This window comes from Dasypus novemcinctus, chromosome 10 (assembly GCF_030445035.2).
Source record: "Dasypus novemcinctus isolate mDasNov1 chromosome 10, mDasNov1.1.hap2, whole genome shotgun sequence".
NCBI lineage: Eukaryota > Metazoa > Chordata > Mammalia > Cingulata > Dasypodidae > Dasypus > Dasypus novemcinctus.
The window spans coordinates 81621813-81643700 of record NC_080682.1 but is presented as its reverse complement, the minus strand read 5'-3'; the positions used below and the strand labels follow the sequence as shown (position 1 = coordinate 81643700).

At 48.1% G+C, this 21888-nt stretch overlaps 1 protein-coding gene across 1 annotated transcript in view; it reads left to right on the top strand.

The window, feature by feature from the left end:
• PARVA (parvin alpha) overlaps nt 1–16448 on the top strand; it is a 180918-nt gene extending 164470 nt beyond the window's left edge. Inside the window, exons 11-13 of the mRNA XM_004452019.5 lie at nt 378–479; nt 1077–1149; nt 9553–16448. Of these exons, the coding sequence (XP_004452076.2) occupies nt 378–479; nt 1077–1149; nt 9553–9629 (252 nt within the window). The 3' untranslated portion in view covers nt 9630–16448. The remainder of the gene's footprint in view (nt 1–377; nt 480–1076; nt 1150–9552) is intronic.
• Nucleotides 16449–21888: the final 5440 nt, after the last annotated feature.

Below are 21888 nucleotides of genomic sequence, written 5' to 3'. Positions count from 1 at the left end.
CCTGGCCCTTTGTCAGTCTCACTCAGGTCCATGTGCCTCCCTCCATGAGAGCAGTTGCTCTATTGCCTCCACATCAGTCTCACCACTGGGCTGTGAGTTCCTTAAAGGTGAGGGCACACCCGACCCCATCTCCGTGGTCCCAGTGCTCCAGGTCAGAGCTGGTGTACAGACACTGCTCAGTAACTGCTGGAAGCCACGGAGATCAGGACCACGGGCTTGTGGCTCCCAAGTGGGGCAGGCCTGCTGCAGAGCAGACCGCCTGCCTCAGGCCACTGCGCCTTAACCCCTGCCGGCAGCCTGCCTGGGGAAGGAGCCCCTAGGGCATGACAGATGGGAGGCTCAGGGCCCAGTGCCTTCACCTGCCTCTCTCCCTACAGTTTGCAGATGGGGTGTACCTGGTGCTGCTCATGGGGCTCCTGGAGGGCTACTTTGTGCCTCTGCACAGCTTCTTCCTGACCCCGGACAGCTTTGAACAGAAGGTAAGGGGAGAGAGTGTCAAGGGTGGCCCCAAGTGCACATTCCCTGACTCACCCGCCCAGGCCTACAGTGGGGCTCTCCAGAGGGGGCAGCTCCCCTCTGGCCCAGCATGTGCAGTGCCTGGAGGTGGGGGCCCATTCTGATGAGCAGCTGAGCTGGAAAGGGGCCTTCTGCAGACCACATGCAGCCTGGCCAGCTTTTCCCTTGCCCTGCAGCCCCGGCTGTGCACTCCCACAGCCTACTCACCAGACAAAAGATAGTTGGTCCAAATCATAAACCTTTCTCTGCCTCTCGACAATGCCTGGTAGTCTGTTCCTTCCTTGTGTGAGCATTGACATCCCCACACGTAGCACCCTGACAGATGACACAAATACGGTAGGACAGGAAGAGGATTTTGAGTTTCGGAAGTGCTTCTGCAGCAGTGGGCTGGGGCCCGGACATTCCACATTTCAGTAGCCACAAATCAGGGCCTTCAAATCAGGGCCTCCTCCTAGCTGGGCCTCTGCCTCTCTGACTGCAGCCCTGAGTTCCTTCGCCTCCCAGGAGCCAATCCCAAGGGAAGGGGACACAGCAATAGACCCACTGACTTCTCCTTCCAGGTCCTGAACGTCTCCTTTGCCTTTGAGCTCATGCAGGATGGAGGATTGGAAAAACCAAAACCGCGGCCAGAAGGTACCTTGATTTTTTCTGGGTTTGTGGCAAGTGGGTGAGATCATCTTGAACCTGAGTGCTCAAGGCCCAGGAAAAGGCTCATGGTTTGCGGCAGTGACAAGACTTTCATCCTGAAACCTTTTTGCCATTTGCAAGGTAGGATAGCAGCTTCCCGGTTCTAGGCCCCCTTTGTGAGCTGGTCAGCACAGCTGTGGGAAGAAAAAGAATCTGAGCTCCCGCATGTCGTATCAGCAGGACCAGGGCCCAAGCAGGTATTGAACAACAGGCAATGGTGCTGCTGCAGGAACTGCCCTGTGCCCAGTTTTCCAGGCTCTTTTGTCCCTGTTCAGGGGGCTGACCTGCCAGAGAGCTATCTGTGATGCAGACATTTCTGCGCAGAGTGTAAACTTCTCCTGTCCTGATTGAGTTTCACTGGCTCCAATTGCAAGAGGATGAGCTTCATTTGTCAGGAATGGGTTGCAAATGTAAGACTGAAAAAAATGCAAAGGGAGCAAAATGGCCCAGCAGCTCTCTTGAGCGCGTGCTCGCAGTGCACATATTGGTGAGCGTAGGAGGCACATTTCTCTTGGTAGTCTCTTCGTACGGACGTTTATTTTCTGCCACTTACTGAAGTACTCCATTTTGCCAGCACCAGTAGGTCAGTGCTGTGTTGCAGATCATTATCTGTTTATGTCAAATTGGAACCCTGAGAATGCTGTTAACAGGCCCTTTGCTTGCACTCGCCCAGCTGTTTAAAGGACAGTGAAAACATAGGAATTGCATGCTTTCTGACCCCATTGCTGCTTCTCCACTGAGCTTCCCCCGCAAACGTCCACATAGAGGGAGTCATTCACTGACTGTCTAAGGGGCCTGAGTCCCTTAGGATTGTGATATGCCAAGAGGGGTAAGACGGTCGTGACCTCAAAGCACTTTCAGCCGGCCAGGGAAGAGAAAAGCTGTACCCAGTCACCAAAGTGGAGCAGCAGATGTGGTAACTGCACGAAAGGGGTGGTGCTGAGCGGCCATGAGCATGAAGGAGGCGAGGGCACTTCAGTGAGGGGAGGTTTGACGGTGTTGACACAGTGAGACTAAACCCTAAGGATCGGGTCGGGCTCTGGTGTATGGGTATTAGGATGGAGGCGTGGGCATCCCAGACAGGTTGGCTGCGTAAGCAGATGTCCCACCTGGGAAATGGGGAGAAGGAGCCCAGCTTGTGATTCAGGAGAGCACGTGGATAAGCCCATGACAGCCCTGGGTCCACCCTGCCCACCAGCTCTGTGGCCTTGGGCAACTCTCTTACCCGCTTGAGCCTATTTTTTTATGCCTATAAAATAGAATGTCTAGCGACATGCACCTATAGAATTAAATCAACTGATGTCTTGTGCACAGCCCTGATAACTAATAATAAATATAAACAGTTACTACTTGGCTGGAACATTAATTGTATGAATCCCCTAATGGGAGATGAGGCTGAAGCAAGCTGGTGTGAGGTCCTAGAGGGATGCGGTGCGAGAGTGGAGAGGTTGGACCTTATTCTGTAAGAAATGGGAGTCCTGAGAGGTTCTTGAGTTGGTAAGTATGTGATCAGAGCGCTGTTCCAGAAAGATCATTAGGAAGGTGGAATGAAGAATGAATGTTTACATGTGGGGAGCAGCGGCAGGCATGGGAACTCAAGAGGTAAAACAGGCTTTGGCAGTGTTGGAAACAATATTAACACCCAGGCATTGATCAGGTAGAACTGGAGTACAGAGGAAAGGCGAGGGCTGTGGTCAAATAAACGGAATTCCCCCACTTAAGGAGGACAGCTGAAATGCCATGAGAGGCTGAACCAACAGGAGGGCGTCTTGTGGTAGTGCCTTTATTTGGGAAGGTGGAGTTGAAAGCAGGAAAATGAGAGGCATGAAGTGGGATGCCAGCCATCCCAAGAGATGGATTGTGAAGAAATTTGTGAAGTCCCAGTCTCGTGACTCCTTCCAGGCTCATGACTCCTTTGATTACTATCAGCTGTGGTGGAAAATACCTCATTCTCATTTACGGTCACCTTGTTCTAAGCCCCTGGTCATTTCGGGGCAGGGGAGAAGGGGGGCTCCAGCAAGATGGCATCCCCCTAGGGACTCTCTCTGGCTGAGGCCACTCGTCAGCCTAATGCCGTCAGAATTCTGAGCAGCCTGACCTTCTTGGTAGGAGAGACGTGCTAGGAGAGTCTGGCCAACGTTTCTGCCTCCATTTCCTTCAGCTGTTTGCTGTCAAACTTCCTGGTTACATATTGGAAATACTTCTTCTGATACTTTAGCTTTCAGACATTTCTTTCCCTCAGGACAGGCAATTTTCCCAATATCAACCAATCTATCAGGAAATTTGAACATGTAGGTGACATTTCTTATGCAGATATTGAACTGCTTAATATGAAACTTCTTGACCAATGTGAATGGAAAAACACATCTGTTTTATTTGCTGTTATACTGGGCATCATGCCCATGCTGAAAATTTCCAGTGCACAAAGGGGAATTGAAATTGTACTTTGTGAGATGTGTATCTCAGCACTCCCTCTAGTTTCTATGCTTCTACCTGGAAAGTGAAATTCAGTAGTAAATGCTGCAATGTTTACAAAAGGCGCCAATGTGGGCAATTCTCTGAGTGTGTTTCAAAATCAGATTGGCTATGGAGGAAGCATTTTTATGGTAAATGTTTTAAGATCAGGAAGAAGCGTTCTCTGCTGTACTGCTTGGCACTTAAAACTGTTGTACCTTGAAATCCCCTGGAAGGCTTTGGGTTTGCATCTCAGATGACCCTTGCTGCCCAGGCCTTACAACCTTCTAGCACCTCAAGGGGTGTAAGCCAAGTGTTAGCATCAAGTTCATGGACAATGGAGCGGTTGATATATTAGCATGAAGCCGGTGGCTATTTAGGTAGGGCATCATACCACATGTCTTAAAATACACATGCCTACCCTGTTAGCACCATTCAAGAGGGACTCATCATCAAATTTGGTTGACACCAGTAGGGACTTGGAAGGAATCTAGTACCAGGTAAGAACGAAAGTCAGTGGCTGACAGAATATCTAAAATGTAAAGAGTCGAAGAGGTGGGGCCTGACAACTGCAGGCCATCCTGAAAAACCAGGCAAGTGATGGCAGCTTAGTTCCAGGTGATCAGGTCATTTGGGAAGAACTTGGTCAGTGGCCGGTGAAGTGGGAAATGGTACAACTCTCCTTCCCGTTCCCTTAGGAGACAATGTACAGAGCCAGGCACTGGCAAGTGTTAAACTCCAAAAATACCAAGTATTTAGCCAGGATGTGGAGCAACTGCTGGTGTATGTATATAACCATTTTGGAAAAGAGTTTGTCCTTATCTAATGTAGTTGAAGATTGATATTCTGTCTGTATGGTAGATAGAATTATGCCCCCAAAATATGTCCACATCCTAATCCCCAGAACCTGTGAATATGTTCCCTTCTGTGACAAAGGAAATTGACAGATGTGCTTAAGCTAAGGATCTTGTTTGGGGGAGATTATCCTGGATTGTTCAGTTGGACCCAATGTAATCAGAAGAGCCCTTACAGCTGAAAAGAGGGAGGCGGGAGAGTCAGCATGTCCGAGTGGCAGAGCACAAGAAAGTCCGTCTCTCACTACTGGCTGTGCAGATGGAAGGGGCCATGAGCAAGGAATAGGAGCAGCCTCTAGAAGCTAGAGAAAGCAAAAGCAGATTTTCCCCTAGAGCCTCCAGAAGTGAATGCACCCCTGCCAGCACCTTGACTGCAGCCCAGTCAGACCCATTGCAGATTCTTTTACCTCCAGAACTCTAAGATTATAGATCTGTGTTGTTTTTAGCCACCAAGTTTGTGGTCATTTGTTCCAGCCCAGTAAGAAATGAATACACCCTACGACCCAGCTATTCCACTCATAGGTATCATATCTATATACCAAGAGTCAGAAACAAGAATATCCACGATTGTCTGAATATGAATGTATATTCCCAGGAGGATGGCTAAAGAAATAGTAGCATATTCATAGAACAAGTTATTACACAACAATGGCAATAGAAAAGAATAAACTGAGAAATCAGGGGAGGAACTTCTAGTTATTATAGCATGAAGAGGTCAGTGATTATTCTCTGCAAAATAAAATGCACTATTTATCTCTCTACAAAGTATATAGACTACAGGTTACCAGGGACTGGGGTGGAGGCAAAAACTGGGAAATGCTTAATTAGTACAGAGTTTCTGTTTAGGGTGATGGAAAAGTTTTGATAATGGATGGTGTGATGGTAGCACAACATTGTGAATGTAATCAACACCACTGAATTATTTGAATGTGATTAAAAGGGAAAATTTTAGGTTGTATATATATTATTAGAATATTTTTTTAATAAGCCATAGGACTGTACAATACAAAGAGTGAACCCTAATATAAACTATGGACTAAATAGCATAATTATAACAACATTGTTTCATCAATTGTAACAAAGCTACCACACTATTGCACAGTGTTAATAATAGGAAAACTGGGGTGGAGGAGGAATACAGGAACTCTCTATTTTCTGCATAGTTCCTCTATAAACCTACAACTTCTCTAGTAAAAATGAATTTTAAAATTACTATAAAACTGGGCAAAATTATCAAACACAGCCATTTCAGAGCACTGAAAATCTACGAAAGGCAGACTACAAATTGAGAAGCATTTTATTCTTGAAGAACTACAGAACTGAGGTGAATAATCATAGTTATACCTCAATAAAACAATGAATTATACCTCAATAAAACTAACAAAAATGAACAGAGGAATGCAACAACATGGATGAGTCCTATAAATGTAATTTTTAATTAGAAAGCGAATCACAAAAGAATACACATAGTATGATTCTGTTCATGTAAAGTGTATAAACAGGCAAAACTGCTGTTTAAGGGTGCATATGTTGACATTAGAACTATAAAGACAATCAGGGAGATAATTATTATCACCATCACAAGAGTGGTTATTTTGGGGTTGAGAGAGGGTTGTGATCTGGAATGTAGGGGTGCCGCTTCTAGGGCTATTTCTTACCTGGTTGGTGGTTACATGGGGGTTCTTATTAGAAGCCTTTAAAACTGATAAATATATATGTTGCATGGGCCGCCACCAGAGAGACCCATCTCTAAAGCATGGAGCCTGTCCCAGTGGGGAGAAGGGGGCGGATGGGGAAATGAGGCAGAGACGGAGCATGAGCTATAGCAGGGCTGACACAGGACAGACACCTTGGGGCCAGGCGCACCCCAGTAGCAGGCCTGTCACAGCTGGACTAGGTGTTCTCCCACTTTGGTGGAGGGACTCAGGGACCCAGGGAGGGAGATTGAGGTGTCACAAGTGGGTCCATGGAGGGCATGCCATCCTGGGACATTAGCCTTTGTGAAAAGACTGGTTTTCTGCTGCAAAGAGTGTCCCCTCCTTCCTTGGACTGCTGCATCCTTTAGAGAACCATTAACTCATTTAGACGGGAGCAGTCATTAATGCCACTGGGTGAGGGGAACAAACAGGGAGGCCTTCCCCCCTGGCCAGAGACTGTTGCTTTGGTCTGATTTGTCTCTTCCTTGGCCCCAGCCAGCCGACATCCTCTGCTCTGATTGCCTCTAACCAGGAGCCGCTCAGCCCAGCCTGTTTCCGGAGAGGGGCCTGGGCCAGCACACACAGACGAAAGTGCGGTACTGAGTTGCTAATCGCACAGTTTATTGGGCCAGGGATTTAAAGAGGCTCTGTTTGTATAGCATGGAGTTGCAGTTCATTCCCAGGAATCCACAGCCCCTCTCCTCTAAGATAACTCATTCTCCCGCCTGGGTGGCCATGGGCTTTCTCGATAAAAACAGCTGATAAGCAGCAACTCTGCCTGAAGTCTCCCTCTTCACGGGGCCCAACTGGAGATGGTCTGTAGGAAGAAGCAGCTCAGACTTCCCAAGGAGCAGGGCCTAATCATGGGAACGGCATCCCCTGGAGTTGTGCAATGCACAGTTTGCCCAGTCATCATGACAACCCTGCTAATGAGCAAAGAGAGAAAGCAAGAAGGAAGCTACCTTTTGGGAGGGCTCTTTGTATGTTCTAGGTATTTTTCATAAAAAAATGTTGCCCTGTTTTTCTGAGAAAAGTAATTTAGAGAAGTTAACTGACATTACCAGGGTCACATGGCTGTACTGGAGAAGAGCTTCAAGCCTTAGTTAAAATGGTCAGTTTGAAATGTTCTCCCATATTGGACATTTCCTTTCTCTAGCAACCTCCGCACTCACCCATTTTTAGAAAGGGAAATAAATCATCCTGCTTCCATCCACATCTGTCCTTTGTCAGGTCCCCAAATTCCGCCTTTGCAACCCATGCCCATTGCCTCCACTTCTCTGCTCTTTCTTTCTCGCTTTTCATCCCTACCTGCTCCTGGCCTTGCTCCACGCCACCTACTGGGGCATGTCCCACAGGACCTCTTTTCAGTCTTGAACCTCCTCATACTGTTGGGGGCATGTGACCCTCCTGGCCACCTCCTCTTTCTGGAATTCTCCTCCTCGGCTCCCAGGACACTTGGACCATTCATTCATTGGTGTATTGATATCTTTTGAGGGTCTGTACATGCAGGTGCTGGGCTGGGTCCTGGAGTAAAGCAGGGCAGGCTCTTCTGCTCAAGGACGGTACAGGAGGTTGGGGCAGACGTTAATCAAACAAGCATGCAAACAGCTAATGTCAAGCTGGAGCGAGTGCTATGAAGGAAGAGCCTGGGGGCTTTGAGAATATGAAAGAGGGTACCCTCCCTCCCCCGGGCTGCGTGTCCGGAGCTTCTCCTGGAGCCAGTGCTTTGAGCTGGACTCGCAGTCAGCCATATGGGAAGAGTAAAGGTCACACCAGCGTGTGCAAAAGCCGAGAGGTGGGAGCAGCCCAGCCCTTAGGGGAGCAGTGGGAGAAAGCCAGATGACCGGGGACATAGTGCAAGAAGGGGGGTGTGGCGGGAAATACGTCTGGCTATTCCTTGTAAAGCCATGATTTAGAAGTTTGGGCCTTATTTTAAGTGAAATGTATAAGTCAAATGTTTTAAGCAGTCGGTGACATCATCACCATCGTATCTGGTCCAGAGCCCATATATGATCATGCAAGTTGTGAGCTACACAACTCTGAGGGGACACCATTTAAGTTGTGGTCAGTGGGTCTGCCACCCGGGAAGTGTGATTGGTGTGCCCTGGAATATTACAGTGCACATCCTGCACAACTGTCCCTTGAGGGCTAATAGTCTGGCTGTGGTGGGTAGAATGGATTAGAGAGGGCAAGAGGCTTTGAGGAGCCCATTTTAGAGACTGTTGCAGTGGCCGCAGTGCCACCTTACCTTCCTCTTTGTGAGTTCCCTTGGCGAGCTCCCTTATGTCCCTCTCTCCTTTTCCTGGGGTAACTTGCTAATCTTTAACTCAGGTTGAATTTAAGCAGCACTTAACCCTGGGCAGTCAGGGGAGGACAGGAATCAGCCAGAGGGCATGGGACTCTACCTGGAAGAGGGCAAGTCAAGGTGAAACTCCTGACCCGGCATGAGCACGGCAAAGTGGCGTGGCTCAGCCACTGGCCAGTGTCCCAGGAGGGTCACAGACCAGAGGAGCAAGCGGGGCAGGACAGGGTGGGGAGGCAGAGAGGGAAGTGGTGATGTCCAGGCCTCTGGGGTCGTCCCGGGAATCCCTGGTCTATCAGCAAGAGAGCGTGGAGCCCGGCCTGAGCCCAGCCGTGGAAGAGCGTGGTTGGTCTGCGTCAGGAACGAGGCCTGCGGGGAGCAGGCAAGAGGAGCCGGAGTTGGGGGAGCCCTGAGGAGGTACCCCAGCTCAAGACCCTCGGCATGTGGCCCAGTCAGCGCTCATCTCCTCCATGCTGGGGCATCGGGGTGCAGCCGCCTTGGCTGTTGCGAGAGTCCAAAGCTAAGAACCCGGAGGCACAGGCCAGTCTGCTGGAGCCGCTCACCTCCCGCTCAGCCCAGGCTTGGGTCTTGCGGGAACCCCGTTCCTACTGACCAGAGCATTGCTGGGGTCCTGTGATCTCCTCCACCTTTGAATCCAAAAGCCCCTGTTATCTCTTCTTCTGTCATACTCTTATCCCCTTTATACAAATGAGAAAACCAAGGCTCAGCGAGATGAAGGTGTTTGCCCACAGCCACGTGTGGCAGGTCAGGGAATAAACCCGGGGCTGTCTGGCTTCAGAGCCGGATCTCTTTCCTTTATTTGGTGCCCCCTCCTCAGAATTCTTGCTGCCCTCGCTGCCCTCCTTCAACACCTCTTTGCCCCAGGAACGATGCTCTTCTCTCCTTGCAGGATGGGGAACACAGAATGATGTCCTCTGGGTCCAGGGGGCCCACCCAGGGCCATGCTGGGTGCACAGGGGTGGGTGGTGTATGGAACGGGACAGAGATGCAGAGCAATTTGTGTCTTTTGATTTCTACTCAGACATCGTCAACTGTGACCTGAAATCCACACTGCGAGTGCTGTACAACCTCTTCACCAAGTACCGGAATGTGGAATAAGGGACCACCCTGGGATCCCCACTGCCCGGAAGTCCTTGTTTGGGCAGACTGGACCATCCTCCGAACCACTTTACCCCGCATTTTCCTGTCTCCTGCTCTGTGCTCTCCTGCAAGTCCAGCTACAACCCAGATACTAGGAATTGAAATTAGGAAAGAAAGGGTCAGTAACCCAGTGGACTGGTCCAGACCTCCCAGGGCCTGGGGACTGACCTCACAAGGACCTGCAAATGTGGTCCCTATCCTGGTGCCAGGTCCAGGTTTCCCTCAGTGTGATGTGGGAGCCAGCTTAGGCAAGCGAGATTCCAGAAGATGAAAATAAAGATAATAGTTACCCTTCTGGGGCTGTAGCCCATGCCAGGCATGGCACTAAGTGCTCTGATGTATTCAAGCTGATTTTGTCTTCCTGACTCCCATTGAAGTAGATGTTATAATCCCCTTTTACAGATGAGGAAACTGAGGCTCAGTGAGGCTAAAGGACTTCCAGAAGCTGGGATTTGTTTTTCCTCATTGAACAACATACTTGTTAATAACTAGCCTTGTTCTAAACGTGTGTGTGTATGTGTGTGTGTGATTCCTTAAAGACGAAACAAGCCCACTGACCTCACTGCTAGGACAGGCCTTAGTGATCCACACTGAAATTGGCAAATCGAATTTAGCCAATTAATAGTATGTGTGTGGCAGGAGTCATGTCCCTCAAATCTTTTGTGTAAATGAAAATAACTCTTAATTCCTTTAGATTTCTAATAACCCCATACTCTGGTTTCAGGGTGACATTTGGGAAGGATTCTGTTTAGAATTAATGGAGTGGCACATTTTGCAGCCTTTCTGCTTGATTGCATGTAATGGAAATGCCCTATATTTTCCTGCAGAATAAGTACTCAATTCATTATCGTTAGGCAAATGTACAATATATTCAGGCACCGCAGAGAGCTGGGCGCAGGCCCATGTGAGCATCACCGGGGAAGTAGGGCTCTTCACCAGGGACCCTTGAACTTTAAAGAAAGAAACTCCTTTTTTGCCTTCTAATTGATCATTTAGACCATTTCTGGCTAAGTCTGCCCACATGCAATTACCAGCTAATTCAAGCAAGGAAAAATGTAAGTCATTTAGACCAAAGCCAAGCAGTTTCCTTGTGTGGGTTACTTGAGGGCTTGTGGTAACTTGTATCCCCTCTACATGCACCCATCTTTGAAGTATAGTGAAATACAGTGCTCTAGCTATCCCAGGCTGCTACGTCCCGTAAGAGGAGGAAAGGAGATGAAGGGGAAATTCTTGCACACTTAACATATGGAAGAACCTTCAGAGAGAGGGGGCTTGTGGTACTTAACACTTACACCCTTAGTAATTAATAACTTGTGCTGAGAGTCCATCTTCATTATTCATTTCCATAAATGAAACAGAGAGACTCTGGCTATAAGCGCTGCCCAGTCTGTTTTTCTCCAGAGACCCAGGCCTGCCTGGTCATTACTTTAGGCTCATTGTACAAAGCCCATTCTCAGTGTGCATTTGAGAAATTCCTTTCGATCTGTATCTACAGGTTAGCCCTCCCATAGTATCCTAAATATTCCTTTCAGCCTTATCGTCATCACTTACTACTATCTAGAGTATCTCAGAAGCCGTAACAGTTAGATGCTCCACATATTTCTTTGGAGGTTTTCTCTGTGACTTGTTCCCATGAAGAGCACTGACGATATAAAGGAAATGTTCTCTCTCGTGTCGGTCTATGTAGTTCTTTTTCACATATTACATCTTACACTAGGAAACACTCAAATAGCGTATTATTTCTGTTTACTCTCTTTTAAATTCCTGGTAGCAAATCAAGATGAATAATTGCTTTGTCTCCTTGAGCAATCCTAAAATGGTATGAAATAAGAGGAATGTGTTCATTTAAACATGCTTTGCTATAAGAATTACGCCTCTTTTTTTCTTCCTTACATCAAAGTTGTAAATGGACCAGTGCCCTTATTCAGAGCACTCTTTTTATATTTTACATGCACACAGTAAGAAAGCACAATGAAACACTTTGGGAGTTTTTTAATAACAGGGCTAGCTGATCAGAAAATTTTGTTTAGGGCCCAAATCCAGAATGCCAAGGCCTGGGCCTAGATTTATTACCCAGTTGTCTCATTTAGAATTTTCCTTTAGATTCTGGAATCTGCTAGTTAATAAACGCCTTATGTTTTTGAAGGGGACAAAAGGCATCAGAACAATAAACCAAATCCTCATCTCTAAAAAAAAAACAAGAAATCAAGACAAGGATCAAGTCTGTAGGCTCACTGGGTACTTTTCTTTTCCTTTTCTTCTCTTTTTAAAATATAAATGCATTGATCTTTTATTAAATAATGCATACAGGGTCCAAAATTCAAAAAGCGTGAATGAGTAAAAATTCTAAGCCTTCCTCCTTCCTCTCTTCCCAGCAACGAATATTTCTCCCCAGAGGCAATGGTTTTGATGATTTTCTTATGTAGACTTCCAGAGATACTCCAGACATATATAGCATGACTATACACTTAAAATCTTTGGTTTTTTTTTTTTTTTTAAACATAAATAGCATATCATACATATTTTCATGCACATTGCTTTTTTCCATTGTTATATCTTGGAGATTGTTTTACACTGGGTATAAAAAAATCCTTTCATGTTTGAAAATGAGAATCTGAGCATTTTATAAATCCAGATGCACATCTCCTGTCTGCTTGAACTAGGAAATGAAGAAGGAAAGCCCTCCCAGAAGGAAGTAATGCTGCCTCAATAGTGAACTCAAACGTAGAGGCAGAGACCTAATGGGGGTGGGGGGAGGCGGAAGGAAGGCAGGGGTGTATTATTGGAAATGTTCCCGTGTGCCCTGAACTGAATTTTTTAAAAAACATGTCTTCCCTTTTATTATGCTGAATTGTGTGCAGTTTGATTAAGCTTTCATTTTGACATATTATTAAGGCTACTAAATTGTAACGTCCTAAGAAAGTATTAATGGTTACTAAATACCCTATAGAATTATGCTATGAAGTCTGGCCGGCCATGCAGTGCTATATACTGTATTTAAAAGGCTGCTATTTCACATATGCATGCACAGAGTTGATATTTCCAAAACCTGGGAGAAGGATTCTTTCTTATCGGCACATCATCAATGTCACTTTGAATTAGTTGCAGTCTTCAGCTGCTATTGGTACTTTTTAATTAGAAATTGCTGTTAGCTTAGCTTTAGCATTATCAGGTTATTTTGCTGTGGATTGCTTGGTTAACCCTATAGAGTATACTGAAGCTTATTTTCCAATAACTAGACTCTAAAATATGTATACATTATGGTTCAAATATGAATTATCCATATGCCAACACTAAAATAAATGTATACATAACCCACTCCCCCCAAATTAGCTCTAATTTATTTTTCCACTGGAAAATGAGACTAGGTAGAGTCAGTAGGTCAAGGGCTGATCAAAGATAATTTGAGATCCACTGCCTTTAATATAGCCCCACCTCAGGAACCCCGCCTGGATAATACATCCTAAATATGCAGGAGGGCTATGTCCTGAAACCATCACTAAATCCAAGACTGCATGTACTTTCCCACATAAGGTTCACTTAGGCCTATTGGGAAATTCAAGAGAATTCCTGTATATTCCCAAAACAAAGCAGATTGAGTTGAGATGCAAATTCTGAGTAGGAGGGGGCTTGCTCATCACTAAGGGACACACCAGCTTCCCAATACTCACAGATTCAGGTATCAGCAAAAGAGAAGTTAGGATGAGTGATGGACCTTCTGATGTAAGTCTGAAAATGACTTACATTTTCCTTTTGCAGGTTGCTCATTGTTGCAACTGCAAAAGTTGTATCGGCAAACTCCAGGTTTCTACTGTTTTCAAACCTTTCTTTTCTGTTTAAACTATAATAAGCCCAGGGAAGGACCAAAATTTGCCCCCCCCCCCCCCCGCGGCTCTGCCACAGCGGTGTTTGCATATGTGAATATGTGCACGTGTGGCCACATGTTTATGAAGCAGAAACAGCAACCTTGAGGGTGTTGAGTGCAGGATGAGCAGCTTCCAAACCATGTGTGTCGACCTTGAGACTGTCAGGCTTCCCAGGGAGCCACTAGTGGGACATCTGCAAGATGGCAACAGATGCCAGGTTGGAAAGAAAAAAAAGGCACGTCCAAATGAGTTTGGGAAATATGAAGCTAAAGAAAATTAGCTTTCTTAGGCTTTGTTTTTGGTTTTTGGTTTTGGTTTTTGTTTTTCAATTGGACTATCCTAAGTGCCTATTATGAATCTCTAAGGGGAGCCAGAGTGCGGCACGTTCCACGCTTGTTTGACCATGAGACGTATTTGCCTACTGAGAAATTGACAGGACTTGTGCTCTGTGGACCTCATCCATTCGCTTAGCCTTTTACCAGATATTCCACAGGTGTGTGTTGAGTGCCCACAGTGTGTTCGCTGCTGAGGAGCTTATGGTCTAATGTACGACACATGAAAAACAATCACGACTCATTTTTACTTGCAAATTAAGATTTCTGCTATGGAGAAGTACAACAGAAAGCTATCAGAGTTCTAATTCGATTTTGAAGTCAAGAGAGGTCTCTGTCAACGTAATTTTTTAAAGTAACACCTGAATCATCTAGAAACTCAAAACCACACAGGTAAGGAAAAGACTTGATTCCCACAAGGAGCTGGAAGAAAGCCAGGATGACTTGCGTACAGAGTGAGAGAGGAGAGAGAGCCCCAAGTCAGAGGATTGTGAATTTAAGCTAAGAATGGTGGGAAGCAAATTACATTTTTAAAAGGCTACTGTATGGGAAAACTTGGGGGAAAGCAATGTCGACCACTTGAAGTTGAGGCTCCCCTTCCCGTCTCATTCCAAGGTCAAGCCTGGAGACAAAGGAGATCAAGTGCCTGCCCCCCTCCTGGCTGCTCTCCAGCCGCTCTGGAGGCCTTCCGTCTGCTAGGCGAGGGCAGTGCCTGCTGGGAGTCCTACCACTCCCCCTGCCCTGAGCCTTCTGAAAGAGCAGGAGCTCCTAGGCAATCCCCATCCTCTCCATGCTTTCCTCCTCTGAAAAGAACTAACGAAACCAGACTGGAGAAAGCTGCATATGAGAAATAAAGGAAAGGAGAGGACGATCAAGCCTTCTTCTGGGTTGAATTGTGTCCTAACCCCCATCCCATGAAGGGACCCTGTTTGGAAATAGGGTCTTGGAAGATGTGATTCGTTTAGATGAGGCCAAACTGGATTAGTGTGGACCTTATTCCAATTTGACTTGTGCCCTGAAAAAAGAGGAGAGGAGGCTGCAGACAGACACGGAAAAAGGTCATGTAAAGATGGAGGAGGCAGAGGGAGGCATTGACGCGTCAAGGAATGCCAAGGATTGACAGGTAAACACCAGCAGGTAGGAGATCTCCCCTACGGCTTGTGGGGAGCGTGGCCCTGCCTTGATTTCAGCCTTCCAGTCTCCAGAGCTGCAATACGTTTCTGTTGTTTAGGCCACCTAGTTTGTTATGGCAGCACCAGGAAACAAAGGCCATAAGGCTGGTTCTGTGGAAAACAGCTTCCAGAATCTCTCACCACCCAGGACTCCTGCGGTTTCATCCCCGTGTGGATTCCATGGGGGAGGGGAGGTGCTGTCATCCAGCCTGGGCGCAAGGCAAGATAGACTTCCTGGAGATGAACTGTAATTGTTATAATGCCTACTACGTTGACAGAATGCCTACCAAGATTGGGAGAAGGGCACTTGGGCATCTGAGTTGATGTCTTGAGTCTTGGCAAACACTTTTCAGAGGAGTCATAAAATACCAGAAACATCCTTGGAAACCCCCACTTGGAAGGTCCTTGGCAGGAAACCAGCCCAGTGGCTTCCTGCTCCAGAACGATGCTTCTCTCCTTAACAGGCTCCCATGGCCTGAGCCATCTGTATTCTGCATTCTTGCCTCAACTCTTCTGGACCTTCTGCACACATGGGCACGGGTTTTTAAAAGGGCATTTAGGAAATCCTGAGACGCCCCAATGATGAAGATAAATGATGTTTTATCCGTGAAATGGACTTTTCATTTCTTTTTATCGATTTTCATGTTTTCACATCTTCAGATCCGATTTGTTAGCCTGGGGTGGCATTCCAAGACACACAAACGCCGTTATGGCAACCACTTTAAAGAGTGCCATGTTTTATTGAGGTGGACAGGACAATAGATATTTAATCTGTTACACGTTTGCCCTGTGTGGGAGCCAGGGTTGGGCCTGTAATACTGTCTGGCTGTTGTATGTCTTCCTGGAAACCCTGACACTGCCCTCACCACCTCCCACACCTACCCACCCCCGCCCCGGAAATGCAGAGCCTGCCCTTGGCGAACGTTTGTCGTTGTTTCTGAAAAGCTGCCTCTGGAAGCCTTTTCCCACTCAGACTTCAGAGGTTACCACGTCTTTCCTTGTCTGCAGTGATACTGGAGAATATAAACTCTCACTGAACCGGGGACATTCGACTTTAAATAATGAACAGTATGATGGTGACCAGTGAGCATGCCCTGTGCCAGGTGACCAGTGGCCACGGACTTCACTCCCTTGTGAGCTCTCTGGGCGATGTGGGGCACCTGGGGATTGTCTGCATTCTCTGTGGCACGTCTGAGCCTGTACTTTCTACGTCATTGGTTCTCCCAGATAATTTCCATAACATCCTTCTCTCCTGCATTGTGATTGCGTGTTGTCCAGACCCATGACCAATGCTCTCACTGCCTGTCAGAGACGAAGCTCACCATCTACAGTCAAATTGCTTTTGTTTATTAAAATTCACCTGTCCGCACATCTTCACCTACAGATTAAACCCCTTTCTGATCTCCATGACTTCAGTGTGATTTGTCACCGACATTCAGAACTTGCTTTCTTGTTCTGCTCATGATGATTCCGATCCTCAAGGGAGGTGTTCCCACACACGGCAGCAGGGCCCTCCCCTGGTACAGAGGAAGTGGGAATCCAAACATGGTGGGATGAGAGGAACTCCACCGGCGGGCCGTCGTGCGCCCCCCGCGCCTTTGTCGCCCCCCACCCCCCGCTACGCGTGGGGACCGGTCCGGTGCTGAGAGCCCCTCCTCCCGGGAAATGGGGTGGGGCCGGAAACGGGACGCCCCCTGGCCGGGCACGCACCGCATGTTGGTGGGGAGCCTAGTGCTCAACCACTCGTCGACGACCTGCTTCTGGGTCCAGGTTTGGCACCTAGCAGGGCAGGTCCCCCGCTGCCATCTATTCAAAGTCAGCCCTGGACACAAGGATTTGTAAAATGACCAAAAAGAAACCGCCAAAAAAAAAAAAAAGAACTCTAGTCAACGATCTGGGCCTGGTCCCGCCTGCCCATGATGAGAATTCAGCGAGTCAGGGAAGAGTTGAAGGAATGCTGTTCAGTGTTCAGCACCATTCAGTGCACAAAATGGGATCCGAAAGTGCAGGGTCCCTCTCCGAAGAGTTCTTCCATCGTGAGGGGGGCCCAAGTCCAGCTCATCTGAAATAATTCAGTGACACGGTGAGATAGCACCCGGTATCTTGAAGGACTCCTCGTTTGATTGTCCCAGAAAATAGCCCAGCCCGGGCTATCCTGTAATCACCCATCCAAGATCAGCAGTTTCGTGAGCCGGGCAGACTTGCTGCTACAGAAACCACCCAAACCGCCCTCAAGCCAAATACAGAAGGGAGGCATTTTTCTAACTTCTGGCTTGTTGATGGTTGCTGAGAAATCACTGTCCTTACTCACAGCTTCTAAAGATCCAACAGGGTCCCACAGTCCCGCCTGGTCTCCACTGGGAGCTCTTATGCCTCTACCTGCACACGCAAAGCTTCCGTGCGTCTCTAAACCCGCTCTGGTCACCCCCACTGTTAGGCTCCTTTACTCGTTCCCCAGCAAGGACTTGTGGGAAAATCCCAGCAGGGACATGCACCACCTGCTATTTCGTCATCCTCCAACCACTGCTGGGTACTCCCTCCTTTCTGAGATTCCTCTCTCATCTCTGACGATTGCCTTGGTCTCCCCAAACACCACTTCCCTGCCTTCTCCCCACCCCCAAACGTCCTCACCTCTTCTTGACCAGGAAAATCAAATCTGTTTGCTCCATGTTCTTTTTGCAGCGTCTCAACATCTCAAGCCTTCTTGCTGCCTCTCTTCACCTGCTCCTGCCTCAGGGAAAAAGGGTCCCTCAATTCCAAGGCTGCGCCTTCCTCCACTTGCCTCTCCCGGGGCCAGCTCCCGTGTCCCCCTGCGAAATCAAACTCCCTCCCCCTCCAGTATCTTGCTTTTCACTCCAGACATGCGCAGATTTCTAGGTTGAAGAAAAAAATATAAAACAAAAAACTCCTGCTTGAGCCTATTCCCACTGCAGTTCCATCTTCATTTCATTTTCTCTTTGAGACAAACTGCTGAAAGTGTATAGATCCATGCTGATTCCATTTCCTCCCTCTCTCCTTTCCTTTCTGAACCCCTGAAATCGGACTCCAGTTTTCCTGGAGCTGAGATTTCTCTCTCAGAGGTAAGCACCAACCCCAGGGGCAGGTCCTGGCCCCATTTCCCTCCCTCTTGGAAGCACTGGCCTTGCTGCCAGCCCCCTCCTCCCAGGGCCTCCGCTGAGCATGTGTCAGAGTCACTGCGTCCTTCTGTTTCTCCTCCCCATCTCTGGATGCTGCTGTTTGCTCTTAGGTGGGATCTTTTTTTCTACCCCAGGCCCCAAATGTGAATGCTCCCAGGGAGTGTCTTCCAAACTTCTCTCCCTACAGCGCTCCCCGGCTCCCATGACTTCCCGCGCTCCCTCCAGCTCCAACATCTCACCCAGATCCTGCTGGACATTTCTAGTTTCACAGCCTCTCCTCTTGGTTGGCCTAGCTCAAGTCTCACTTGGTACACCCCAAACTGAATTTTTACTCTCCTCCATGCCTGCTTCTTCAGGCATCCTTTGTCCCTTTCAGAGGTGCCACCTGTTCCCAGACACCCTCATTCTCATGCTCTCAAGGAAGTCCTGAATTTCGTCCTCCCTCCCATTGTGCTTCCGCTTCAACACATCCAGTCAGGTCTATCGATTGTTCCTTCACAACGCGTTGATCCCCTTCCCTCCTGGTCCCCACTGTGCCTCTAATTCAGGCTCCCTCCTCTCCTGCCGAGATGTTGCAGTGGTCTCCTAACCTGTTTCTCTTGGGGCTGTCCTGCCTGCCTGGGTTCCCGGCTTAGTCTTCTGGAAGCACAGCTCAGATCATCTCACACCCCTCTAAAACAATGCTAATAGTTGCACTTATCGAGCTCTTAAACAGTATGCACTTTATACAAATAATCTCATTTAATCCTCTCAACAATGCTCTGAGGTAGGAATCATGACCATCCCCATTTTACAGATGGATAAATGAAGGCTTAGTAAGCTGTAGCTTGCAGGCCTCATAAGGGGCAGAGCTGGCCTTTAAGCCCAGCCAGCCTGGCTCCAGACGTCATATTTTAAGTACACTCAGTACTTCTTACTCAGAACCCTCAGAGGCTCCCAGTGGCCAAAGACCAGAATCCAGACTCCTATGCCTGCTCAAGGCCTCCAGAACCTAGTTTTAACCTCTCTGACCAACCCCTAACCCTTTGCACCCAGATAGACCCTTCTGTTTGCTGAAGAACTTTTGTTTCCTACCAACAGCTGTTTTCCTTTGCCTTGTTTTTCAATGGAACACCTGAAAGAACCAGGCTTTAAAATGATAAAGTAGTCCTTCATTCATTCAATACATACTTAAATGTCTGAGGTTGCAGGTACTGTGCTTGGCCTGGGAGAATATCACAGAGAACAAAATGCTCTCTGACATGCTCTCTCAGATGTGCTCTCTGCCCCATGTGCCTATGCTGCAGGCACTTCCAAGCCCTCCTACTTTTCTCTTACACCCAATTCAGAATCCACATGGATCTAAGTTCCATCTCCTCCCAATCTACTATCTGTCATGAACATCTCCAAACTCAGTCCCCACCAGGAACTTGCAAACTCCCTGGCTCTGATCAGACTTCCTCTGGTTGTGCCATGTATAACCTGTGCCCAGCCAAAACTAACGAGTGGCAGGAGGAACGAATGAGCCCTCCTGGGAAAGATAAGGTTCAGGCCCATTGTCTAAGAGGCCATGATTCTGTAATGATCTCCAGTGGTAACCAAAAGCTTTAGACAAACTCCTGTTGGACTACGACCATGGCTAGGTACTGTGTTGGTCTTACAGACATCAGAGCAACCTATAATTTACAAATTGCTGCCTTAATTTACAGAAGAGAAAACAGAGGTTCAGAGAGGGCCACCAGTTTGCCCAAGGTTGCTCAGTGGGTAAGTGGCAGAGATGAAACTCAAACCCGGTTCTTTTTAACTCTGGAGGCTTCATTCTCTCCACTCTTCCCTGCTGCCATGTTTGCTTAATCCTGGCTATCCCAGGCCATGCAGGCTGGAGACAGGTATCAAAAGCAGTTTTAATGGAGTTTGATTCCAACTATGGATCAGTATTCCTTTTAGCCTTATTACTGTGTTTCCTCTTGACTGTTTGTCTGTTTGCTTATCTGGCAGAGGGAAAGTGGTAGGGCTTCCCTTAACTGGCTACAGGACACACGGAAATTGAGTGAAGGAAGGTTTGATAAAATTCTGACGGTGTTCCTTCATGGGTATGCTCTTTGTTCTCTCCTGCCAAATTTACCTGAGTTACATTATGAGTTGGGGTGCCCTGGAAGGGGATGCTCATATGAATGCCTGAAGAGGAGGTGGCCTGGCTGTCATTCCCTGGAATAAGGATTTTAGGGGTCTGTCCTGCTGGGCAGAAAGCAAGAGGCAGCCTGAGCACAAGACACCTGGCTGGAGGGGAGGCAACGCACCTGGTCTGGGCTGCTGTGGCTGAAGCCATTGACCTAGCTGACACTGTGAGCCCAGGGAAGGCATCCAGGTCGCCAAGGTGAAGGAAACACAGCATGGACCCCATTCAGGCAAGTGTACAGAGAGGGAGGGCAAGGGCTCCAGCAGGTCGATCTGAGCCACAGGCAAAACCAAGGCCTGAGAGCATTTAAGGAGAGGGACAGCTTCAGAAAGGGGGCCAGCCAGCATTACGTGAGGACCTTTGGAGCCCCACTGGGGAATTAGAGTGGAGGATAGGGGTGAGGCCAGAGCTTAGGCCTGCAGGCTGGACCACAGAGCCAGGGAAGAGGGCGCGGCCCCCCAGCGGTGCACAGGTGCTCTAGCCAGTCGCGGGGTCTTTTTTTTTTAAAGATTTATTTTTATTTATTTCTCTCCCCTTCTCCCCTCACCCCCCCCCCAGTTGTCTGCTCTCTGTGTCCATTCTCTGCGTGTTCTTCTGTGTCAGTTTCTATTCTTGTCAGTGGCACAGGGAATCTGTGTCTCTTTTTGTTGCGTCATCTTGCTGTGTCAGCTCTCTATGTGTGCAGCCGCCACTCCTGGGCAGGCTGCACTTTCTTTCACGCTGGGCGGCTCTCCTTACAGGGCGCACTCCTTGTGCGTGGGGCTCCCCTACGCGGGGGACACCCCTGCGTGGCACGGCACTCCTTGCATGCATCAGCACTGCACATGGGCCAGCACCACACAGGTCAGGAGGCCCGGGGTTTGAACCCTGGACCTCCCATGTGGTAGGTGGATGCTCTATCCATTGAGCCGAGTCCACTTTCCTCAGACTTGGGGTCTTGAATGTCAGAATTTTTCCAGGGCTGCTGAGCTACTATCTGCCCTTGCCCCTCCCTTGGCCAGGGGATAGGCTCCTGAGCCTGCAGCTGGGAGCATCGAAGAACACAGCACACTGCGGAACAGAAGAAAGCAAGGGTGACACTGCCCTGACTCATAGTCTAGGCCCAGCCCAGAGCACACAGTGTCATTGGGACGACCTGTGCCCACGCACAGATGGACTTCATTGGAAGTCTCTCCTTCCTCCCTAATGTCTCAGGTTTGCTCACATTGGCCTCTAAATAAATGCTGTTGGAAAACTTAGAGATGCTGCATCAATGCATATTTACAACAACTCTAGAAGATCATATTTCAAAATGGATTTTCAGGGAAAAAAGAAAGCAAGCCACACACAGCAACCATCTCCTTCTCTTAGATTTCCCAGTATGTCAGGGAATCAAGTTACTCATTGTAACTTGTCACTCCTGGTAAATGGACCCAAGAGGGTACAAGCACGCTTTCTAGAACCCCTGAACCTTTCTATTCAGAGGCAAAGGACCTGAGTGCAAGCACTGGAACTTACTAGCTGCGTGATATTGGGCAAGCCACTTAACTCCTCTGGTGCTCTTTCTTTGTGG